Source organism: Microcebus murinus, chromosome 14, assembly GCF_040939455.1.
Source record: "Microcebus murinus isolate Inina chromosome 14, M.murinus_Inina_mat1.0, whole genome shotgun sequence".
NCBI classification, from domain to species: Eukaryota; Metazoa; Chordata; class Mammalia; order Primates; family Cheirogaleidae; genus Microcebus; species Microcebus murinus.
The window spans coordinates 27,448,073-27,467,183 of NC_134117.1; the positions used below are offsets into that span (position 1 = coordinate 27,448,073).

General features: G+C 39.0%; 1 protein-coding gene across 1 annotated transcript in view; it reads left to right on the top strand.

Annotated features, from left to right (window-relative positions):
- HPSE2 (heparanase 2 (inactive)) overlaps positions 1 to 19,111 on the top strand; it is a 244,753-nt gene that overhangs the window by 209,374 nt on the left and 16,268 nt on the right. The window contains exons 8-9 of the mRNA XM_076009652.1: positions 7,313 to 7,458; positions 14,925 to 15,071. Of these exons, the coding sequence (XP_075865767.1) occupies positions 7,313 to 7,458; positions 14,925 to 15,071 (293 nt within the window). The remainder of the gene's footprint in view (positions 1 to 7,312; positions 7,459 to 14,924; positions 15,072 to 19,111) is intronic.

Consider the following 19,111-nt stretch of genomic DNA (forward strand, 5'->3'; position numbering starts at 1 on the left):
TTTCTCTTTTGCCATTTATTTTGGTTCAACTCACTCTGTATACTTCTTTGTCTGGCTTTCAGACAGCAATTGACTTTTTGACAAATACCGAAGAAAAAGAAAAGATTTAAAACCTCTGTCTTTTTAGTGTCATCTGCTATTAGTTTTCTCTCTCCAGCTAATAAATGGACACTATTTTTCTTCAACCTCTTCTCATGTCTGATATATTTAAAGAATGCATTTCTGTGTCTGTCTTTCTCCCTTGAAAATTGTAATGCATTCTTCCTTTGGATTTTTTCTATTATTGACTTAAAAAGCCATCGTATTTATCTTCCTTCTTAATGACTCTTATTGTCTGAAAACTTCTCATTATATTCCATCTTTCCTGCCATGTCTTTTTTGATGTTGTTAGATATATATGTGTATTTTTTATTTTTTCCTATCTGTACTATGCATAAAAATAACTTTTTCTGCTTGTCATGTCATTGCCTTAAGAAATATTCAGAATTCATTTCATTTGTTTAATTTTATTTATTATTAAATAAATGGCATATATTTATAATCAAATAAAGAAAGAAAGGAGGAGGGAAAGAAGAAGGGAAGAAAGAAAAGAGAGAAAGAAGGAAAGCGGGGGAAGGAAGTATAATTTGATTCTGCTGCGAGCTGGTTTACATGAGAGAGAGAGAAATAAAGACAGAGAGAGAGGGAGGATGAAGTTTAGAAAAGTGAGTTAAGATAGATAGAGAACTGAGAGAAAAGCAAGGATGAAAAAGGAATCTGAAAATGGTACACGGAGCTAACTAAACATGAAAATTACACATTCACCTTGGCTTTTAACTGACTTACAGAAACGAAGCACAGCAGGTCCTCAAATAATGTCCCTTTCATTCAATATCACTTCAATATAATATTGATGAGGGAAATAAATTGGTTTTGTTATATGTTGTTTCACTTAAAGTTGCAGTTTCTGAGAACCTATTAATGACATTGAGGACTTACTGTAAACTTAGTATATGATAAAGATGGGTTCAGGGATAGGTTATTCACTATATAATACTACAATAACTATTAAATACTTAGAAAATAACATAGTACTATGTATCAAATCATTTGCAATGAATTAAAAGGTAAAATTTTCAAATGATAAGATAAAAAGAAACTAGAAGAAATATGAGTGAAGATGTGTCTGAGCTTTGTATGTGGATGGACTTTCTAAGAATAAAAGATGATGAAATCAAAAGAAAAATATTGATTTATTTTCCTATAAAATTGTTTTAAATTCTCCATGAAAAAAAAATCATAAAAAGTGATAAAAGTCAAACTACAAACTTGAAAAAAATATTGTATCATATACAACTAAATGATTCTTACTACTGCTATAAAAAGATATGTTACAGATCATTCTAGAAAGGTGGCAGAGTAAGAAGCACCAGGAATCTGTCTCCATACCTAGACAACAACTGCACTGGCAGAATCTGTCTAATGTAACTATTTGGGAACGCTGGAGTTTATTAAAGGCATGTAACTTTCAAGGAAAGGCTTGGATGCTGGATTGCAGTTAATTTTGGACAGTTTTAGCTCTTAGCTCTGTAGTGGCTACCCATCCACCACCCTTCAGCCCCATATCTGGCAGCTGTCGCATGTTCCTGCAGCAATTTACATACAGCTTGCGGAGGCCAAGGTGGGCAAAAAAGACCCTGTCCTCCAAAGACCCTGTCCTCTAGATCTCTGCTCTGGTCTCTGATTGCTGCTTCTGATCACAGAGGTGCAAACAAAGAAGCAGGCAGCCATTGTTGTTCATCTACTCCTGCTGTTGTAAGCCCCTCCCCATCTGGCTGAAGTGACTGCAGAGGACTTAAAGGGCTGATGCCCTCTTTTATTGTTACCCATTTCCATTTTTCTCTCTTTCCTTTTTGGGAGCCAGACATCAAGGCAGGAACATTCATAAGCAACTGTACATACAGGGAAGATTAGAAAGTGACCATGCATACCCAGGTAAAGGTGCAGGCTCAAAAAAACCTACAGTGACCTTATGTTTACACATCAGACTGATCCTTGGCATGGAGCCCACAACAATTTTTAAAAATAAACAAAAACAACCAAAATACTACAAACCCTGGGAAAGGGGAGAATGTGATTTTCAGAGTTACCAGATTATTAGATTCAAAGGTCATTTTTCAACAAAAAAAAAATCACAAAGCTTACAAAGAAACGGAAAAGTATGGACCATTCAAAGGAAAAAAATAAATCATTTGAAACTATCTTTGAAAAATATCTGATGACAGATCTACTTTAAAAAGACTTTAAAACAACAGTATTAAATATCCTAAAGGAAGATGTAGAGAAAGTCAAGAAAATGGTGTATGAAGAAAATGGAAATATCAATAAAGAGATAGAAAACCTAAAAAGAACCAAAAAGAAATTCTGAAGCTGAAAAGCACAGTGACTGAAATAAAAATTTAGTAGAGGGATTCAAAGACACATTTGAGCAGCCAGAAGAAAGAATCAGCAAACTTAAAGATAGGACAATGGAAATTACCAAGTCTGAGGAATAGAGGGAAAAAAATTGAAGAAAAGTGAACAGAGCCTAAGGGACCTGTGGGACAACAATAAGTTTTGTGGGAGTCCCAGAGAGAGAAGAGAGAAAGGGTAAGAGAGAATATTCAATAAAATAATGGTTAATAACTTTCAAAATTTGATAAAAGTCATGAATATAATAATACAAGAAGCTCACTGAACTGTAAGTAAGATAAATTTAAAGAGAACCACACTAAGACACTTAATAATTAAACTTCCAAAAGCCAGAGGGAAGGCAGCAAGGGAGAAGTGACTCACCACCTACAAAGAATTCTCCATAAGATTATTAGCAGATTTCTTATCAGAAACTTTGAAGGCCAGAAGCAGTAAGCCAATATATTCGAAGTGCTAAAAGAAAGAACTATCAACCAAGAATGCTGTATTCATCAAATATTTCCTGAAAAAGTGAGGAAGAAATGAAGACATTCTCAGATAAATAAAAGCTGAGGGATTTTGTGACTTAAGACATGCTTAAGGAAGTCTTGCAGTTTGAAATAAAAGTACACTAGACAATAACCTGAAGTCATATGAAGAAATAAAGATTTCAATAAAGGTAAATATATGGGTAATTGTATAAGATAATATTATTGTAATAACAGTTTTTAACTCCATTTTTTTGTTTTCTACATGATTTAAAAGGCTAATACATTTTAAAAATATATTAGTCTAAAATCCAGTATTACTGTAACTTTGGTTTGTAACACCACATTTTGTTTCTACATAATTTAAGAGACTAACTTATTTAAAAGAATTATTGGTATATGTTTTGGGGTACATGGTATACAAAGATGTAGTTTTGTGACATCAACCACTGAGAAGGGTGAGGCTAGAGCTGTAAAGGAGCAGAGTTTTTGTATGTTCTTGAAATTAAGTTTGTATAAATGCAAGTTAAAAAGCCATAATTAGGATGTTAAATGTAATCCCAATAGTAACCACAAAGAAAATAGTTATAGAATGTGCACAAGAGGTAATCAGAATTAAATATTTCCCTACAAAATATCAACTAAACTCAAAAGAAAACAGTAATATAGGAAATGAGGAACAAAAAGCTATACAACATATTGAAAACAAATCGCAAAATGATAGAAGTAGTGCCTGCTTATCAGTAACTACTTTAAATATAATTGGATTAAATTCTCCAATCAAGACGGAGGTTGACAAGGATTTAAAAAGAAAAACAGGATTCAACTATATGCCATCTACAAGAGACTCACTTTAGACACAAATAGATTGAAAGGATGGAAAAAGATATGCCATACAAATAGTAACCCAAAGAGAGCATAAATGGCTTTACTAATATCAGACAAAATAGATTTTAAATTTTAAAAATATTTATAAGAGACAAAGAAGGATATTATATATTAATAAAAGGTTCAATATAGCAAGAAGATATAATAATTATAAATATTTACATACCTAATAACAGACCATAAAAATATATGAGGTGAAAACTGATAGAGTTGAAGGGAGAAATAGACAATTCTACAATAATAGTTGGAGACTTTAATACCCTACTCTCAATAATGGTTCGAAAAACCAGACAGAAGACAAGTTAGGAAGTACAGGCATTAAATAACATAATAAACCAAATAGATCTAACAGATATATACTGAACACTCTACCCAACAACAATAGCATCCACATTCTTCTTGTTGCACATGAGGCATTTTTCAGGATAAGCCCATATGTTAGGCCACAAATTAAGTCAATTGTGACATACACACACACACACACACAAACACACACAGGCATATTACTAAGCTTTAAAAAAGGAAAGAAATTCTGACATATGCTACAACATGGATAAACATTAAGAACATTACGCTAAGTGAAACATGCAAGTCACAAAAAATGCAAATACTATATGCATTACTCTATTCATATGCCATACTTAGAACAGTCATAAAGACAGAAAGTTGAATGGTGGTTGCCAGGAGCTGGAGGGAGGGAGGAATGAGGAGTTAATTTTTGTTGGGTATAGAGTTTTAATTTTACAAGATGAATAGAGTTATGGTGATGGATAGTGGTGATGGTTTATAACATTATGAATTTATTTAATACCACTGATTTGTACATTTAAAATGATTAGGATGGTAAATTTTATGTTATACAGATTTCACCACAATAAAAAAAAATTGGGAAAAAATATTGGTCATTAGGAATTAACTCCATCAACTTCTTTTATGTACATATCTCAAAACCTTTTTAAAATTTTACTCAGGTATCCTCATCTCCTTTCATAGAGAATGGTTTGGCATTTAGCTAACCCATAGTGGAAATCAGACTGGTTTCTGAGTATAAGTTCAAATTTACCACTCAATAATGATGAAGATTATTTAAGTTGATCTCTCTGAAGTTTATTTTTTATTTTTACATAATTATTGAAATTTAAACATAATAAATGTTTTTTTTCCTAAATGTGAATGGCTTGCTTACAAACATGTCTTCCCTTAAGTGAAAATTGCCATGACAAAGATCATAGCCATGACTAAATGCATTTGAGAGTAAGTCTGTTTAGTGTTTTCAAATTACCTAAATAAAAACCAGGGTGTTCATGATAAGACATTGGAATGAAGGATAAGAAAAAGAGGAACAAATTGTAGTGAGTTGGAATTGGAGAAAAAAGTGTTTTGTGCTTTTGCCTTTCTTGTCTTATAAATGCTTTGAAAATGTAGAAGTCATAAATTAAATCTCAGTAACCATTTGTACTAAAACTAAAGGTCCCTTCCAGATTCTATACTCACCCTCTATGCGTCTTTACATAGTATGACTTCGTACTTCACAGAGTGAATGAAAGTATTGTACAGCCATTGGAGGCCAGTAGATCCCTATTTGTTTTCATGGTCTACCACTGACTAGTTTTGTGGCCTGAGATGTACCTTAAACATTCTGAACCTATTTTCATTTCTGTAAAACAAGAATAATCCCTATTGTTATTAATATTAATATTAATTATATCAGAAGAGTGACTGAGAAAATACCAGGCTAATAGTAGCCAACTTAAATATTCAAGTTTTTACTTTTGTTATTTAAAAGAAGGTATGTTGCAAATGAGCAAGAAAAGGGTGGAAATCCCCTTGGAATTTCCATTGACACAAAGATCAATCACATTGGAATGTGATAATCACTTCACAAAATAATAATCGATAACACAAATTATAATCAAAGAAGAGAAAATTAAACCAGTGACATGTTTTCCAACTATATGATTGACAATGATTGAATATTTGCCATCTTAAATATTAGGAGACCATATCCTGGGGCCGCTTAAAATTAATTAAGATAAATGGTTGGTCAAGGTTACTCAGGGCAGATTTCTAGTGACAAAGGGGCTTTAAGACTTTGTTTTAATTTATGTAATCAACCAGATATTTTAAAGTAGCTAGTGTTATAAATGACCAAGCAAGAATAAAAAGATAATCAGAAGGCTTTTGCTGGAGAAGATGAAGGCTAAGAAGACATGGATGATATCTTGTATGCACTAAACTGTGAATGTTCACTGAATTCTAGAATTGGCTGGGAGTGGAGATCCTAAACAAGTTAGGAATCCCAGTTTTATACAGTGAGTTATAAACACTGAAGTCAATTACTTCATAACAGGTTATAAGAATTTAAACAATAGAAATGCAAAGTATATATTTATATCAAATACAAAAACAAAATATGGTAATAGTAAATATAATAGAAATTAAGGTGGTAATGGATAGGCTTTTATAAGTTCAGATACATGTGTGTGGGGGCTACAGAATGAACATTTATTAATCAGTTACAAATGGACCCTGGAATGGTTAAAACATCACATTCTTTTTAGTTTATAATTATTCTTTTTATTGTAGAACTATTGAGGATGGGCAAGAGTTAGCACCATAGTTTGCAAACATTTTCCTGTTTGCCTTTTTGTCTCTGGAACTGAGGTCTCTGGTCTCCTGCCTGGAGAAGTTTCATCTCCCTCCCACTGCACTATTAATCTTTAGTTACAACATTTTGAGAATGACATTTTGTATTCTCATATTGGTAACAACCCTAAGGAATGGAAATTTTCCACTCTATAATTAAACAGAAGTCATAAGCCAGTATGAAAGTAGTCACAGGAAAAGAAAGTTGAAAATTTAAGGTCTCCAATGGTTGTATTAAATATTTTGTATGTGAAAAACTTTGATTCATTTGTTCATATACTGTTCTGGGTCTGTTCCATTTACCCATCCCCATTTAGTTTAAAAGGTCACCTTAGGCCGGACGCAGTAGTTCACACCTGTAATCCTAGCACTCTGGGAGGCCGAGGTGGAGGATTGCTTGAGATCAGGAGTTGTATATCAGCCTGAGCAAGAGCAAGACCCCATCTTTACAAAAAAAAATAAAAATAGAAAAATTAGCTGGCATGGTGGTGTGTACCTGTAGTGCCAGCTACTTGGGAGACTGAGGCAGGAGGATTGCTTGAGCCCAGGAGTTTGAGGTTACAGTGAGCTGTGATGATATCACTGCACTCTAGCCGGAGTGACAGAGGGAGACTTTGTCTCAAAAAAAATAAGAAAAATAATAATTAAAAGGCCACTTTAGACAGCACCCACTTCATTATCAACTCAGAGTGGCACTGTAACGGGGTGACCATGCTTGTAGGGTTAGGGTCTCATTGGTCGTGACTCACTGTACTCCTGGTAGAAAGTGATTTCTGGCCTGTGTGTGTGTCTGCCGTGTTTACTCAGAACATCTGCACATGCGTTCCTTCCTTGACTCTTTGCCTGTCTATTCCCCTCAGGACTACTGGCTTTCTCTCCTTTACAAGCGCCTGATCGGCCCCAAAGTCTTGGCCGTGCATGTGGCCGGACTCCAGAGGAAGCCACGGCCAGGCCGAGTGATCCGGGACAAACTAAGGATTTATGCTCACTGCACAAACCACCACAAGTAAGTCTTCACAGAGGTGGCACAGAAAGGCCACCCCTGATGGCTTTGGTCCCTCTTAGAATTCCAGGCCATTTGGAACCTCATCACAACTCATCTCCCTTTACCTATATTTACTCAGAACTGCTTCTGGAATCACCATACCTGCTCTTTGTGGGTTTCAAACAATTTCTGATACATAGTTTTTTCTCCAACAAAACTTCTTTTCTCATGCTTACAGGATTTATTCATAAAAGGTTAACAAAATACATTCTATTTGTCCAATGACTTATTCATCCAACAAATTTTTATTGGGCATCTTCTCAGTGCCAGTTGATACAATGCCCACAACGCTTTTTGTGTGCCTAAGCCCAAGCCAAGGCAAGAGGTATAAAATCTTTTCCTATGATCCACCAGCAGAGCTTAAGAAAATAAATCTCCATTTCTAAGATGCATGCTAGAGAGCTATGTCACTAAAAACTGCCCTAGATCAGTGTGTCTCAAAGTGGGGATCCCTAGAACTAAAGGAATGCCCAAAGGTAGTCATGACAACTTTAGAGCCATCTTCAGTATTTGTAAAATCTTTTCAGCTATTTTAAGTTGGAGAGGCTAAAGGAAATCTGGCTGCTTTTTTTGCCTGGCTGAACCTACAACAACCCCGTGTGGTAATGTGTGATTATACTTCTCTTTTTGATCTGAAGCACTGATTGTCATTAGAGTTGTCTTTAAAACAAACAGGAAAATTAATGATCAGTAAAGTTTGACAGATAAAAAATTTTAAAACTGGAAGACCATAAGGGAAAAATTTTAAACTCGGCCTAAAGCAAAACCTATCTGGCCAAATATAGCTTTCTTACATCACTTCCTGTTTAAGGCAGAGTAGGCTGCCCTGGAAAAGAGAATTCTTTCTCTTAACATAGAGAAAACCTGGGGGATTGGGGAGAGTGGGTAAACAAGTACCTCCAGCCAGACCTTCATTCCACCCCAGGCCTGTCAGGGGCTGATCAAGGGGAGTGGATAACACAAAGAGCTTGGAGTGGTCAGGTTACAACAGATGCTCCTTCTCCTTCCTTGATGAGAGAGGAGCCAAGCCAATTAATTTCTCATGATAAGATTTTTCAAAGAATCACTCTGAGCAGAGGGGGGCCAGGGGCCAGTTATCTAGTCCATAGATACAAGTGCCTATTGTGGATGAGGGGAGGCTGGTTTGGGCAGCGGCCAGAGGCTTTCAACATCCCTTTTGCTCAACAGGAAGCTCAATCCAATACCTGACAGAGAGTGACTGCTTTATGGCCTTGGCCTGGAGTTATCTGATCATCACACAAGGAAACATTGTATTCCTTGTCTCTGCCCTGACTCTGAGGTAACCACCCAAAAGGTGGATCCTCAGCCTCAAGAGAGAAAAATTACTCTTGGCACCTTCTATCCCTGTTGGAAAGTACATCAGCCTGTGGTCTTTATACTACTAGTCTGAGGACCCAGGGAAAAAATGTCTGTAGCCCTGGGCTTAGCAGGATTCTCGTGTCCTCACAGAAGCCTCCTTGCATGGTCTCATTCCAGTGTTCATCCTAATGTCCTTTGACATTCTCATGGGAACTTGTCATTAATATTCTAAGTATACCATGAACGGAGCGTCAGAGTCTCATTCATTTTTGTATTCTTGGTGTCTAACATAGTGATGGGCATGATGAAGGTCTCAGTAAATGTTTGCTAAATGAATGAATGACTGAATGAATGCAGAAATAGGACATCATGATGTTACTGTTGATTTAAAGTTATAGCTTTCTTCCCCTCTAATATTACATCAGCCAGAAGGAGGGGGTGTGGTAGAGTGGTTAGGAATTCTACCATTCCCTAGCATGAGGCCTCAAACAAGTTACTATTAATAAAATCATCTGGATTCAAGGCTCTCTCTCTACATTACCAGCTCTCTACATTCTGTGGGAAGTTGCTCCAGAACCTCTCTGAAGAAACGGTGTCACTGGACTTCTATCAGTACAACCTCTCCCTCTCTTCATTAAAAAGAAAGAAAAGATTTTCACAATCCATTCTACACATGACCCTAAGGATAATTGGGGTGAAGGTCTTTTTGTCCGTATCAGATCCATAAAGAAAGCCCACAACAGATGCACTAAGCTGGCTGAGGTTGCAGGTCTCCTCCATGTCAGTGGTGGCCGATGCTCAGATAGGGAGCTACAAAGATAAAAGTGTCTGTTCTCCTCTTTGAGAAGCCACGTGCCCTGTATGTGCCCCTACTTCTGCCACAACAGTCATAAAGAAACACTACTGATTCGGCCAGGCACGGTTGCTCACGCCTGCAATCCTAGCACTCTGGGAGGCCGAGGTGGGCAGATTGCTCAAGGTCAAGAGTTCTAAACCAGCCTGTGCAAGAGCAAGACCTCGTCTCTACTAAAAATAGAAAGAAATTAATTGGCCAACTAAAAATATATAGAAAAAATTAGCCGGGCATGGGGGTGCATGCCTGTAGTTCCAGCTACTCGGGAGGCTGAGGCAGAAGGATTGCTTGAGCCCAGGAGTTTGAGGTGACTGTGAGCTAGGCTGACACCATGGCACTCTAGCCCAGGCAACAGAGTGAGACTCTGTCTCAAAAAAAAAAAGTGGTAGCACATGCCTGTAGTCCCAACTACTCGGGAGGCTGAGGCAGTAGGATTGTTTGAGCCCAGGAGTTTGAGGTTGCTTTGAGCTAGGTTGATGCCACAGCACTCTAGCCTGGGCAACAGAGTGAGACTCTGTCTCAGAAAAAGAAAGAAAAAGAAAAGAAACACTACTGATTTATTAAGTTTATTTGTGGCCAATGAGGCCAAAGTCACAGAATTGTCCCAGACTGGGCATGGTTGATTCAACTCTAACCAATACTCTGAAAATATATGTCCTGAGACAAAACAAGGATTAGGTAAGAAAGCATAAACTTACTAGTAGAATAGTCCAGAGAAAGTGTCTATTAAAACAACTCCTGCACTCCAGTGTGTATTGAATACTTGCTATGTGACAAGTATCTTGTCAGATATTTGCATTGATATTATCTTACTGAATTCTGAGGTTGTATGGCATCACCCTTATATGCAAATAACAGTATTAATGATGCAAAGAATTTTGCATTTGGAGAGCCCTTAGACATAATTTGGCCCCATGTCTAGTCAACATAGGAATCCATTTTACCTCTCTCTGACAGTCATGCGACTGGACACCTTCTTTATGACTACTTCTCATGGCAGCCTCTTGCATTGCAGGTCATTTCTGACCTAGTAGAACATTGTCTCTTATGACTAGTTTAGGAGAAAAAATGACACTCATACCAGCAGGTGCTTTTCTTCTTTCTGTTCTGGAGTTAACAAATTAGGACACTGGCAGAATGGCAGTTTTCACCCTGGATCTTCTTGTCCAGAGAACAGTCAAGTTTTGACAAGGAAACCTTTTTCATAAGCCATTCTGCTGAGACAATGTATGTTTCTGAGGTGGAGCTGAGATCCTTAGCCAAGTTCAGAACCAATTGGAACCTGGTGGATTTTGAAGCAAAATTGAGCCTTTTGGGGTTCAAATTCGTTTATTGTTGGCAAAACATGACTTCCTGTTTTTCAGAAGAAGTTTTTTTAAAGACTCATAAAAAAGGTTCCTGAGGCTTCTTGGACATCAAATGGCTCTTACAAAACAATATTTTGATGAGTTAAGTGTAAATGAATCAGAAACATGTGGATTAAATTTCCCTTAAAATACACAGGGGCTTTGAAATTAAGAGGAAAAAATGTTTGGCAAAACATGGCCTGACTTTTACCGAACCTAAAACCTTTGAATTAGATTTGGAGACAATAGATCAACCCAGTTTCAAGCACATTGACTTTCACTGGGAATGACCATGGACTGGAAAGCATTGTCCTCCCTTCCCTTTCCTAGCCTCCCAGCTGTACTGGAGACATTTCTAGAACATGACTGTTTTCTATCTGGAAGTCAGGATGTGCCTCCCCACATGACATTCCCTACCTCTTACATGTAGGATATTCCCATTCCAGCCTCCCTTCCCTGACTCACATCCTCCTCTTCCCATGGCAACACAGAGAAGATGTCAGGGAGTCAAAGAATAGCCAGAAAAGATGAACTCCAGATACATGGATTCTTTGCTGGTGAAAAAAAAAAAACTCACCATGAGCGAGACATGGGGCAAGATAGATGTTCTACTCAGACAACTTCTCTCCAGAATGGGGCATTCACTCAGATAACCAAAAGCCACCTGGACTTGACAACATCAGGCCAGCAATTTGCAGGCCAAGGTTTCAGACATCATTTTCTCCAAGACTGTTACTCTCTGGTAAGAGGATATACATTCTTCAGGAATCTGGATTCTCAACACAGTACTTTCAGGTTGGTGTTGCACTTCCCAGCCAAGAATGTGTCTTTGCTGCCAAAGGCCTCTACTTAACGTCCTTGCCCATTAGCCAAGCAGGGAGAGAGGGGGCTGGCTGAGGCAGTCTTCAATGCCAGTTCCTACCTGAGGAGGCCCTGGGAGTTCTCTGAGAGCCTCTGCATGTTGGTCTCTGGGCTTGCACTGGTTTGTATCTCCCAGGGGAACTATGTAAATGGAAATCAGACCACTGCCAAAGCAGCTTGAAAAGACAGCTTTCCCTGAAGCAATGCTATGATTTCAGGTCTCCCTCCCACCCACTATTTCCTCACATCCAACCCTTCTCTGGTGCAGTCTCCACGGGCTCATTCTGCCCCAGCTCTGCAGAGTAAAAACTCATAAATACAAACACGGGGCTCTCTCCTCCTCCATTGCTGGCCTTAGAGAGTGTTGTTTGATGGTAGCTAGCTAAAGGGTTTACTGCAGTCTGGCAAAGTTGGTACCCATCCCTGCCTATTTTGCTCCCACTCTGAAGCACAGAGAACCTGTAGTTAATGGTGTCTTCCTTAGTTTTGCACATAGTTTAGCTAAGCGAAGCTGAAAGCCCACCAATGGAATAGAGTTGATGGTCTTCTTTAATGATAGTCAACACTGACACAGGCTGCCAGCATCCTTATTCAGAGTTCTGGAGACAAAAGTCTGCTCAAATCAATTAGATTTTCTTCTGACCTTTTTTGGTTACAAAAACAGTTCACATGCTGCAAGGGATTAAGAGGGACCAGAAGAGGAGGGACTGGAAGGAGAGTCATTTAATAATTTGTCAGAACATACACGCAGGCATCCAGAAAGGCTTGATCACAGTAGTGCCCTCCTACAGATGCAAGAAAAATCATGTGATGCACAGCCAGCAGGATATATTATATGATACTTTGGGAGTTCTTCTCATAACCTTAATGGATTGTTCTAAGCAAGTGGTTCCCAAACCCAACTCATCAGCCAAATACCCCAGAAATATTTTTTAAAATATAGATTCCCAGGCCCCAATCTCAAATGGATGGAATCAAAATCTCAAGGGAAGAGACCTCGAAACTGTACTTCTTTTAAAAAAAACCCAAGTTACCATACTGACCTGGCCTTAGTCATTCAACTCTTAATTAGCACCTTTAGAAGAAGAGATGAGTGACCTGGAGATCGGAGGGTACTATTTCTGCAAGGAATGATGTTTTCCTCTGGGCAAAGTTGACTTAGAGTGTCTCTGAACTCCTTTGAAGGCAGGACTGGGCCATTTTTTCTGTTTCCTCTCATTAACCCATCCAGATGGGGCCCTAAGGGACCCCTTAGAAACAAAGTCTTTTTTCCTACAGAGAGAAGGAAATCATTATAGCTTTGTTGATACATGCTGAAAGGCTCTTGCATGTAGGCATATAGTTTTCCCAGGCTTCCGAACATCCTGTGCTGGTTTAAAAGGATTCCAAAACAGTGAATAGTTTTATAATCTTAGGGTAGGTAAAAGAGCAAAAGCAGAAATCAAAAAGATAAGTAAATTTACCAATTTGACTATATAAAAGTTTTTAACTTTTATATATTAGAATATAATATAAATAAACTGAAATGGACAAAGAAAATGGGGGGGGGAATTTTGCAACATATGTGCAGATAGATTGCTATCTTTAATAAATAAACAGTTTCTATAAATCAATACAAATATGGGCAAAGGACATGAGCAGGCAGTATACAAAAGAAGAAATAAAATGGCAAATGAAAAACTGCTTCATGTCAATATAAATTATAAAAAATACAAATTAATGCATTGAAATGCAATTTCAATGCAACATTGAAATCTCATTTTCACCTCTCAGGTTGACAAAGATATTTTAAAAGATTAATATCCAATTTTCTTAAGGGTATGAGGAAATGGGTGCTCTCCCACTGAGCAGGTGGGAGGAAATTAGTATAAGCTTTCTAGAGAGTTAATATCAATATGTGTGTATCTGTCGGGATAGGTGAGGTTATTCTGTGACAATGAAGAACCCTAAACTACATGGCTTTCAATAAGAAAATATATTTTTCATTCACACTACTTGGCCATCATGGCTCAGCTATAACTCTGCTGTACCTCATCTTCCTTCCAGATTCAGACCAATAGAGCAGCCTTAAGTCAAGAACAGTTAGCCTTCTAGCAAAGAGAAAAGAGACAGGAAAAACATGGACTGGGTCTTAAAGCTTCACCCAGAGGTTTTAACACGTCCACCCACATTTCACTGGACGAAGCAAATCATGTGATCACTCAACAGAGCAAGAACATAAAATCTCCCCACAGGGAGGGATACCACTGGGAATGAACTGGAAAATTTGGTTAGGAATCATACAATGTGCATTCCCCTTGACTTAATGATTCCAACTTCTAGGATTTTATCCACCAGAAATAATCATGACATTCAAAATGTTTATGTACAATGAAGGTCTTCCTAACATAATTTATAATGGCAAAAATGTTAAAACAACATAAGTCTTCAAGTGACATTAGTGAAACAAATTATGTTACATTTCTACGATTGAAAAATTTAGCATTCTTCTACAAGTAGAAGAATATATAATAACATGGGAACACATTTAAGATGTTCATTAACAGAAAAAAGTTCTGTGAATAATGTGATCCCAATTATGTAAAAACTGAATAATATATTATGTATGTGTCAAAGTACTTGATAAATATTTGTCAAGTTAATAAACTAAAAAATACTGGCAGGATGTTTGCCAAAATATTATTATATCTCAAGATATGAGGATTATGGAGAATTTTCTTTTTCTTTCTTTTATTTTCTTTTTGCAATTAGCATGTTTTATTTTCATACTTCAGTAATAAATAACATGAAATATATATTATGTTTTCTAAAATAATTGCAATAAATTTAAACAAAATCAAAAGGAGTATGGTGGGAGGTGGCTGTCTTCTTTGCAAGAAACCACAACAGGGCCTTCCTGTCTTTTAGGGTCTATGGTGGCCAAGTTTCATAAAATAAGTGCCCTTTTCTTGGGTGGTCCTATTATGTGCGGTCTATAAATTATTTAGGAGCATTTAACTGACCACTTTGTTTCCATGTGTTCCCTTCTCTCTCTCTCTGGATCTCAGCCACAACTACGTTCGTGGATCCATTACACTTTTTATCATCAACCTGCATCGATCCCGAAAGAAAATCAAACTGGCGGGGACTCTCAGAGACAAGCTCGTACACCAGTATCTGCTGCAGCCCTATGGGCAGGAGGGCCTGAAGTCCAAGTATGTGGTGACTTGAAAATAGCTTAGGATCAAGTTCAGCAGGAGCTGGGGGTGTGGGGAGCTGGAGTCGCCCCTTTGCTGAAGGCACCAAGGCTGCTACTGATGCAATCAAGGGCTCAGTGGGATGGAGCAGGACAAGGAGGGGCCTGGATGGAGGCAGGGGACTGCTGACTCCTTTTGGGAACCTCTATCTCTAGGCTTAGATTCCTCAAAGTAAAGTCAAAGAGTGGACAAAACATTTCTCAACAAGTACACTCTCGTTATTTGAGCCAGAAAGTTTCACTGTGCGGGATCATCACATTACAAGCTATTTAGCATGCTTGGTTCCTGCCCACTAAGTGCCAATAGCACCTCCTGACCATATGATAGCCCCAAATCCTAGTAGTTGAGGACCTTGTCCTTCCGGCTATAACATTCTATAATGCGATGACTTTTTGTCACCAACTACAACGCTCATGGGGCTTAGACAAAGGAGCACTGGGCAAAGGGTCAAAAGTTCAGAGATCAAGCATCAGTTCTTCCCCTAACTTTATAACTTCAGACATGTTACTGCTCAATCTGTTTCTCCCTCTGAACAATGGAGAGAGATTATATTCTTGGGGCTCTGTGGCCCTTCAAACTCTACAAATATATGATTCTGTGACACTCCCTACCTCCCACAGTTTCTCTTGGAGACTACTGACAACACCACTTTCTACCAACAGAACAGCTCTAGGCCACAGTGAGAAGGACCCGGTCAAGGGCAAGGCCACCCAGCTCCCCAGGCAAGGCCTCTCAGGAAGGGTATGGGACGCTGTGCAGACTGGGGGCGTTCCCATCCATTTTTAATGTTTACCAAGTTTAACAAAGCTGTAAACTTGGAGCAGGTGGCTTGCACTCCAACAGCTGGCCACAAATATTTGTGCTATAATTATTCACTATTTGCCTGCAACCTTGGTGGCTTGCATTTGGCTTCCAACTGTATATTCAATGGAAACAAAAGACAGTCTGGGAAGTCACTTACTGAGTCTCTTTAGCCCACTCTAGATATGTATCTTCAGTCTTGGGTCACATACTGGCTCTTTTTTCTGGCTACATGTCCACTGCTGCTACTTTTCTTTCTTTCCAATCCGACCTGTATCAGCAGAATTGTCTTGAGTATTTTATCCCCTCTCTTTCCACTTCCAAGTAGTTCATGACTGGTGTGCGGAATTCCTGGCCTTCATCCTAGGTGGGAGGCTCGGTTCTGGTCCCAGCTTCACCACTAAATAATCATATTACCTGGGCAAATTCTTTTACTCTAATCCCTTGGCTTCAATTTTTTCATCTGCAGAATTAAAGGGTTGCTGTGTATTTGGTAAAGAACTGTCCAGCTCTAAAATTCTCATCGTGGGTCTGATTTTCTGAGGACCATGAATGCATGTTAAGTCCCCTGTTGCCAGTAAGTAATGACCTACAAAGCCATTTCTGGCAGAGGGGCTGACTGTAGCAGTGATTAGGGTCCTCTGGAACTGAAGAGTTTAGGAGCCTGCCCAGTGTCAGGAAGACTCGGTTCACTGTGTAGAAGGGACTGGCTAAATGCTTTCGTCTCACAGGCCAAGGTGTCCTTAGGTAAGTTATATAATCTCTGTGAGGCTCAGTTTCCTCACAGTGGAGCGGAGCAAATAAGACAATCTGTGCAAAGTTCCTGCTACGCAGCAAATGCTCAATAAATGTTCCCCGCCTTCCTTTTCCTCAATTCAGAACTCTAGCTGGTTGGGAGAAAGGAAACAACTGCTCTTCCTAAGAATGTTCTTCAAAAGAGGCCTCTTCTCAGATTTTTACGATAAGGTGTGAACAAGACATTTGTTAAGATTATGACAAAAAGTCATGCTAAGAATTACATAAAAGCAAAACTGTGAAGCAGGAGGAGATGGTAATCAGAGAGAGCTTATTTCCCCACTAACCAAGGAAACAGGCCTCCAACCCTATTCACACCCTCCCTATGTCCCTGCCTCCAAGATTAGCCCCTGCTGTTTGAACCTGGCCACATCTTGGCCCCTTTCTTTTCCATACTTGCTCTTAAGGGTGACCAAAGTGACCACTTCTCAATGGCTAGGGTTATGCCAAATTTTGGCATCTGGTACCTCACCTCGTCACCATATTAGTAAGGAGCTGTGTTACAACTTTATGAAGAATGTAGGAGAAGGAGAAAGACAAACAGAATTTCATTCCTCAGAGATCTTTAAGAAGGTTTGGTAACATCCACTGAGATCAAATAATAATGTCATGTAACTGGAAGAACATTGGAACTGCAGTTAGAAGGCCTGGATCTGAATCCAGATGCTGCCACTTATCTTTGTGCTCAAACCTCAGTTTCCTTACCTGTCAAATGGGAGTATTGTGAGAATCAAATTGGAGAATTATGGTTGACATAAAGCCTTCTACAAATATAAATTCCACACACCCATGCATACACATAACATCTATAAATGTAGATACAGATACATATATACAATTTTGCATATGTTGTGTTAGAGAGTTTGGATTGGAAGCCGAGAGAACTGGATTCCAGCCCCTGATCCTGCTACTGATTCACTGTGGAACTTTGGGCCCTTAACACCTCTGAGCCTTTCCTCTCCTGTAAACTGCTAATTGAACACCTTTCCTGTTCTAGACCTCAGTGGTCAACCTGTGCCATGTTGGACTATAAGCTGTCGGATAGGAACTGTCATGTACACGTTCAGTACCGCATCAAGTACTCTGCGCAGTAACTACTGCAGAGCAGGAGCCCTCCGTGGTTCTGGGATGGGGTCTCACAGGAAGGGTGTGGCTTCAGTGAAGCAGGCTATGCAGAAAATGATGAAAGGAAACACTAGGAAGTGATTTCAGCCTTTGTGTCTCTTTCTCTCTTTTATAAGCCTCTGGGGCCAGACTGTGTGTTCTATGTCTGCTAATTCCTTACTACAGCCTGAAGTCATATTAGCTCACAAGAGAATAGAAAGTTCTGGGAGCAGGGAGCATGTAATTATCTTGTCTGGAAGAACCAGGAAGAGGATAGTGAGCAAGTCGGTGCCCCATTCAAGCCACCAATTGGACATTTTGGTCTGGGGTTTCAGGAGTAGGGCGATGCCAGTAGACTTTTGGGGTTGGTTGAGGACATGGGTTAATTCTCATTCTCTTAGAATTGCCATCAGGGCAGGGGAGCTTTGAAATCTCTGAAAGGATATCTCTGTGTGAACTCTGAGCTAAGGTATGTCAGATATGGCACAGGAAGACCCCTGGGGCCACTAATCAGGCATAGTGTAGACATCCAGGTCACAGAGGTTCCTGTTTCCCCTCTCAGTGAGCAAGCCAATCAAAAGATCCCCCACTCAAATCTCAGCTCCTGTGTAAGAAATTGTTCTCATTCCAAGAACAAGACAAAAAGTGAGCGCCCTATGCCCCATAGGATAAGAGTTTTAGAAAGCTGCAACATATACAGAGAAGCGTATTCTGCATCTGGAATACATATTCTTCAAGGAATGACTGAAGGAAATGGGGAAATTTAGTTCAGAGAAAAAAGGAAGGTAAGTCGTGAGGACTTTCTTCAGATATTCACAGGACTGCCAAGTGAAACTAAACAGATTTGGCCTAGAATGCTCCAAAATGACAGAAAACCAAGGAGTGCAATTTAAAAGAGATAGATTTCACTTCAAAACGAGCTCATTTTCCAAAGGTTTGCCTGGTCTGACCAAGGTCAGGATAGGCTTTGCAGGGGGGGTAGCCTATTAATCAGAGGGTGAGCAGCCGTCTCAGAGGTGCTCTAAGATTCCTTCCTCAATAGGAGGTTGGGGAAAAGATCACTGCTTCCCATGGAGCTCTGAAATTCTACTATTCCCTTCTAGTCCCTGTTCATTCCTCCCACTCCCACTTCACTGTAGGAGCCTGTGGTCTCTATGGTGACCAGCAAAGTAGCTTCTTCTTCAAGCCACTAAGCAGCCATAGGGCCACACAAAAAGACTGTGCTGTTAGAGGAAGTGGTGGCAATATCTGGCTAGTTTTTTCCAGAAAATCCCAGCTGTTGGTCCCTCCCTTGTCAT